Raw genomic sequence first — 7,125 nt, 5'->3', positions numbered from 1 at the left:
AGAGAGAGAGAGAGAGAGTGAATAAGAGAAGAGGAAATAAGATTATTGAGAATTGAAGACAAACAAGGTGGTGCAGAAGAACATTGGGATGATATGCTTGCAAAGAACGATGTAAGGGATAAGATTTCTGACAATATAGACAGTCACCAGTCTATTCCCTTGGAGAGAGAGGAGTAAAGTCAAATAAGCCGATCTCAGTCGATCGGCACGGGATCTGCTTGGGGGAGTGATTTAAAGAAGGAGGGGATGAGAATCCCTCTTCGAGAAGAGGAAGAGGAGGCAATCCTCGAGAGGAGGAGGGAATTAATTTGGGATTTCCTAGATAGCGGGATTGTTGACAGGGGAGAAGTCAAGTCTACCGATTGTGATTGTTCTGAGACTGGCGAGTACGAAATTTCTAGGTAATTGTCGTCAGTCGTCAGGTAATGGTGGCGGCACGCTTTAGCTAGATGGACGGCTCCGCCTATTTCTCTTGACATAAGAGGTTCGTTCCTGTGTTTTTTTTTAAGGACGCACATTATAACCGAAGAATTAAATATATGTATGTGTCCGTTAAGCGCGTATGTACATGCATATATTTATATGGACATATATATATATAAATATATATACATACAATATATATGTGTATTTATGTGTGTACTTATACGGGGAGATGTGTGGATGAGTGAATGGAATGACAGATGGGACTTACTGTTTAGCTGCTTGGTCCACAAAATCTCAGTATTCGTTAATGATGAGGAGGCCCGTCGTTCACGCGAGGCCGCCAGGAGGAGTAGTCACAATGGGCAATGACTGAGTGATCCCAATAATGATATGATGCATATGGACTGGCGTGAACGGATTTATTGACGCGTGATTTTCACTGACCGCACTGACATGAATCGACTTAGTTTGATTTTCATACTGACACTCTGCGCTTCCGCGGGACCTCTATTTATACTCTGAAAAAAGGGCGTAATGCCCTTTATCTGGGTGCAATAGTTAATTGCAATGTCACGCGAGATTTACGATTTTTATAGCGTCATATCGTTGTTAATCTAAAGCGTTAGGGAGGTTTCGAGAAGAAAAGAAATGATTTACGTTTTTCTTCAAAGAGGCAAGATTGCTTCAGACGGATAAAAAATTTTGTTATCCTCGTGGAAAATATGGCTAGGTAAACAGACGGTGCACGATTATCGTGCACAATTAGTTTTGCATGCAGAGTAACCATTGTTAGTCGTGAGTCCGATCTTAGAAGCTATCGTGGGAAGTTATCCCATGCGTTTTATGATTTTTTAAGTGCGACGTGGTACTTGTTTTTTTAAAATGAAATTGTTGGTCAGTCTGAGACGACAAGCTTGGATTTTTACTATTGTGTGACTTTGGTGCATTTATAATGTTTTTTGTAATCTTGTCTTTTTTCGGGCCTATATTAAGATTGTTATTCCTTTCGCGTTGATTAGCGTTTACGAGTTTTCGCGGAGCTTGTCCGATTCCTCTTTTCATTTCTATCAGACTGTTATCAGAGGACTCCACTCGAGTCTCATAGTCGCGATGTGGAGCCGATTCTTTCGAAAGAAAAGAATCGTGGCGTCTATAGGACGTAACAGGACAAAGCATTAATATTCAAGAGAACAAACATCTATTAATCAATTTGTGGCTGAAACGAGTGGCAAAATAAATCTTTTTCCCATTACATTCTTATGAGGAAACAAGATATTAGAGGAATCAGTTTGACTAATATTGCTAAATGAAACACTTTCTGACATAATTAGTAGTTTATGTGTAATATAGCAAAATTTTCTACATGATAAAAAAGTGATTTCATTTTTTTCTAAAAATTTAATACAGTAATAAATTGATTATTACCGTATATATGCTTTTATACATTTTATTAATAATTGTTATATAAGTGTTGTCTTATCAAAAGCGTAGTTTTGATAGCGATAATGTTGTTATTATGCAATCTTTCGGAAAATTTTAATATTTTGGCAACGTAGTTCGAAAACAAGTTTTCCCAGTTATAAGAATTAAGGAAATACACCGATCGCCATACTCGTTGGTCAGATAGATTCTAGAGTAATCCTTGGATTAAGTCGATGACCGTGTTCGTCGAAACAAAGTCGTGGAAGTCGATCTACATATGCTACGTTCCTTCAGGGTCCTCAGACCACTAAAGCTTTCGAAAATTCCAAGTGAGTCAGAGTTCTGCGAAAGAGCAGGAACGATTAATACCCAAAGAACAAAATTCCTGCCAGTAATAAGTCGAACTAACAAGTCGAGCAAATGATCAGCCTTCTGTTCCTTTTTTAAATCCTGTCCTTTCATATTGTGTTTCCTGACAATCTGTGTGCGGTTCTCAATAGTTACAAATAATAGTTTTAATGTCTTTTCGACGCTGAAACTTAGCTCAATCCCTTCAGTTTTAGCCGATTCCGTTATTTTAGTTATTCCTGATATGACGTCTAGTTCTGGAAAGCAAAAGCAACATCGATTTAAATTATATATATATCTATATGTATTATTAGTTCCCGTCCTTCTAGTCTCCTGCGTTAGTCTTCTAATTGCGTAATATAACGTCATATGTACGTTTTTAATCTTTGCTTAGAGGCTATGGGTGTCTTAAATCAATTGATACAGTTAGAGTTAGTGATGGCTCTCAGCTCTCATTTGATAATCGATATATATATATATATATATATATATATATTGAATAATATATAATATAATTTACATATTTCTATAAATTTTTATATGAATTTTCTGTGTATCTCGTCTATATACATAAATCTATTCTACCATTCAAAAGTTTCACGTCTTATTTCTTATGTTTTTGTGTTAACAAATCCATTTTTTTAATATAAAATTATAATATATATTTAAAATTATAATATATATTTAATGATAAAAAATAATTTAAATCGGATTCTCAAACTTTAAAATAATAAATAACAATAAAATTAAGGATAAAAGAGTCAGCGCGGGAATAGGTGCCTTCCCCCTCCCCCCCGCATAAATATTAATTCATATAAAATATTTCAAATTGATGATGTGCAATTTTATTATGAACTCTTGAACGTTTCCATTCTTTTTGGAATCATCCTCGGCAAATTATATATAATCAGCGATCAATGTTAGTTAGATGATTTGTTCATGATCGTCTAACTAACATTGATCATTGATTATGTATAACTTGCTGAGGATGACTCTCATTAGCCTTAATTTTATTATTATTTATTAATATATATTCTCTTATTTTCGAGCATAGAAGATTCAGTAAAACACAAAAAGCCGAAAAATAATTATAAACAAAATTATAAGTAAATTTAAAAAAAACAAATAACATGTATATGAATTTCAAATTTTGCGCTAGACGCTGATAAACATTTGGATAGCATGATAACTAATAATAGGAGAATGGAAACAATATATTTTCGCAGACTGAGCGCTAAATTGAATACAAAACATTGATTAAGATACTTGAAGAACTTGTTGACAGAATGCCAAAAGTTTGGCTTTTGTTATCAAAATTCAAGGAGATTAAACTTGAAGAATGTAAAAAAAAGAAGAGGAAAATAAATTCTCTTTTTAATTTTAGTAAAAATGTATAATAATAAATTTAAAAAACATAATGTATGCAAACTGTATTCACATTCTGTTTTTTTATATTACAAAATTTCCATAATATAAATAGTATGCTGAAATTTTTGAACGATAGTATATGTAATAAATAAGTTTAATATTGTGTTTATCATAGCTATTTATATCTATTTTACGCTCTCAAAGTTTAATTTACCAGAGTTCTTTGATCTTCTACATACAAAATTTCATCCGATCGTCCTGATAGCATTATCTCCTCAGGCTAGAAAGAACGCTAGTTAACCATTAGAGGATGTAGTATAAGTACTTAAGAGTAGCGTGAGTATTAGTGTAATAAAGTAGTAAGTAGTAAAGTGTGGCGGGGTGTGTGTGTTTTTGGGGCAGGATCATCACGTCGGCAGGATCATTCAACATGGATATAGATCTGCGCACGTTGCGTGCGATACGCGTGTTGCGACCGCTCAAACTTGTCTCCGGCATACCGAGTGAGTAGCGCATTAGTACAAATTGGAAAGCGAGCGAAAAAAAAGAATATAATAAATATAATTATTAAATATAATGATATTATTAATAGTAATTGAAAAAATTATTAAAAAAGATGAAATAATTTGAATAGTAAAATATAAAAAAATAATTTTTTTATTATTTAAATAAATAAATTAAGAAGAAAAATAAATAAAAAATTAGAAATTTCTAAAAAAAATCAGATAATTATTAAATCATGTATAAATAGTGAGATGTAGGGAAAAATAATTAAAAATAAAAGAATTAAATAAGTTAAAATTTGATTTTAAAAAATATTAAATTTTTTGGAACTCGAAGCAATTCTGTTCGAGGAAATCCAAAGAAGTCTCGCATCTGGGGCCCCGTTGTAAACGAATCCCCAGCGAGATCGTCGTAAATAACGCGCAAAATAGATATTCCTTAATAGATATTTGCATTTTAAACTTAATGTAAAAAATTGTTTTTGAAGTTATGTAAATAAATGAATCCTAAACTTATTCTACATGCTTTTTGTTTCCTGTTTTTTATTTATGTTATTTTTTACATTTTGTCTCTTTGTTTCTTATCCGGTTTTTTGTTTTATATATCGTCTGAGATAAAAGTCTGAGATAAAACGAACTTCGAAAGAAACAAGAAATGTGTAACAAAAGAAATAAAAAATATAATTGTTGATAAAACGGTTGCAAAGGAAAAAAAAGCAAAAGATAAAAAACAAGAAACAGGAAATAAAAAGCAATTGAATAGACTTTTACATTAATTTTGAATGAATAATCATACTCGATCATTAAATTATTATTGAGGATTACATTATATGCGTATGCGGTGTAAATAAAGGTATGAGCTAAAAGTACATTTAGTACTGAATGTTTCATTTCATTAGATATTCTACTGCTATATGCACATTTGAATAAGAAAGTATTAATTTGAAAAATATTTCGAATGTGATATGTCTTTTTTAGATGAATACATTTTGACGCTAAACATGCAAAAATAATACGATTTCGTTGCTCAAGAAAATTTACTTTATAAAGAATGCTTACGAAATGAAACTTCTTCGTATCTGAGATTTGAATACCTTGAAGATCGAATACAATCCGCCGCAATACTTATATCTCAAATAACAGTTAATTTAACAAGGAGTGAATTAACAGATATATATGAAGTAGATCAGAGTTAGTTACATTTAATCGTAAATATATTTATCTATATTGCCCGTAAGATGTTTTCTGTTGAATCATTCGTTTTTTTGTTAGTAATATTATTCGGATAGGTACTACTCAGAACTTGATGTTGTATTTAGATGTGGCGGAGGTATTCTAATCCCTAGACGCAGAATCATTTCGAGTAGTATTAAAGGCATATTTTTTAAGAATTGGATTATTTCAAGTCATTATGAAGTCTAAAATAATTTTTATGAAAATATTAAAATACAAAACCTAAACAACTTTTTTAACTTGTAAATCGTTATTACAAATGCCGTCAAACAAAAAAAAGAATATTATCCTGTATATTTGCTATTAGAAGTTGATCTTATGATTTTCATCTTATAGTTTACGTTTAAAAAATTACGTATAATTTCTCGGACAACGAGATCAGTGATAATACACGGAAATATTGAGGATAGAATTCTACATCGATTTTGTAGAAATAATGGTTAGACTTACTTACTCCTCGACGATTTTTTTGCAAATAGGTCTTCAGGTGGTGCTCAAGTCTATCCTTAAGGCGATGGCGCCGCTTCTGCAAATCGGCTTGCTGGTACTTTTCGCCATCGTGATATTCGCCATTATCGGCCTCGAGTTATATTCGGGAATCCTGCATAAAACGTGTTATAAGGACAGTGAGTATATTCAGTCAATCTTCTAGAAATTTTGCCCAGCACTATTGCTTATAATATTACTTGTTTTATTTTATCTATCCAATGTACACAAAAGGATTGAAAGAAAAATCTATGAAAATTTTGAAGTACATGAAAATATAATTTATGTTTCTGATTATTTAGAAAATATATACGCTTCAATTCTTTTTCAGGCCATTCTGACGTTATAATATATAAAATGCTTTATATTATTGAACAGCAGGTGTAGAAGAGGACATACCGAGGCCGTGTATCACAGGCAACAAAAATAATACCCCGTATGGGTCCTACACGTGCGTCGCGAACGTCTCGACGTGCATGGGTAACTGGGTGGGACCAAACTCGGGCATCACCAACTTCGATAACATCGGATTCGCCATGCTTACTGTCTTCCAGTGTATCACTATGGAGGGCTGGACTCCCATATTGTACTGGGTAAAGCAAGAAATATGTTCTTCAGTGTTTTTTCTCTCATTCTCTTTCTATTTGTTACCATGTTTCTCTATTTCTCTCTTTGCCTCTTTCTTTTTCTCGCTCGTTTTTTCTGTTTCTGTTAAAATTTTGCTCCCTCGTTATCATGCACGATTTGTCCTCGCAGTATCGTTACAAAAGGTATGATAGCGAACATTCTCAAATCTCTGTGTTCTCGTAGAATATTGTTGCCCAGTTTGTCAATTCCCTATTAACCGCTTCGCGACTTGAATATCACATTTTTGTACTAAACTATAATTCTCTCCCTCATTAATTTACCTCTTTAGAAGACAGAGATTAACTATTTTACTGTTTCGGTATACGTACTTTCTTTTATCCGCTTTTAAGTATCTCTCTTCCTTTTTCACAATTTCCGGTGTCCTTATATATATATATATATATATATATATGTTCGCCTTTTTTCTGTGTCTAGTTTTAGCCGAATTTATCAGCTAGTATATGTTCACCTTGCTCAATATAACATTGTCAGTTCCAGCCATCTTTTTCGATGTTTCAATATTCGATGTTAATTGTACTTTTTATTATGTCTAACTCTTTCGTGATAGATAAATTTTGTTATTTTTCTTAAAATTATGTAAAAATAATTTTTAATCTTTTAATATATAAATTAATCTATAATTAAGATAAATTAAATATGTATAATATGAGTTAAAAGGAAAAGAATTATTAATAGAATATTTTTTGTTGAT

The 7,125-nt window shown here is 32.0% G+C and overlaps 1 protein-coding gene across 1 annotated transcript in view; it reads left to right on the top strand.

The window, feature by feature from the left end:
- Positions 1–7,125, top strand: part of LOC105620023 (voltage-dependent calcium channel type A subunit alpha-1-like) — a 67,105-nt gene that overhangs the window by 2,103 nt on the left and 57,877 nt on the right. Inside the window, exons 2-5 of the mRNA XM_012201535.1 lie at positions 1,983–2,002; positions 3,984–4,067; positions 5,780–5,926; positions 6,177–6,379. Coding sequence (XP_012056925.1) covers positions 1,983–2,002; positions 3,984–4,067; positions 5,780–5,926; positions 6,177–6,379 — 454 coding nt within the window. The remainder of the gene's footprint in view (positions 1–1,982; positions 2,003–3,983; positions 4,068–5,779; positions 5,927–6,176; positions 6,380–7,125) is intronic.

Source organism: Atta cephalotes (genome assembly GCF_000143395.1).
Source record: "Atta cephalotes unplaced genomic scaffold scaffold00023, whole genome shotgun sequence".
NCBI classification, from domain to species: domain Eukaryota; kingdom Metazoa; phylum Arthropoda; class Insecta; order Hymenoptera; family Formicidae; genus Atta; species Atta cephalotes.
Note: the sequence above shows the minus strand (reverse complement) of the source record. Positions and strands in the feature narration are given on the sequence as shown.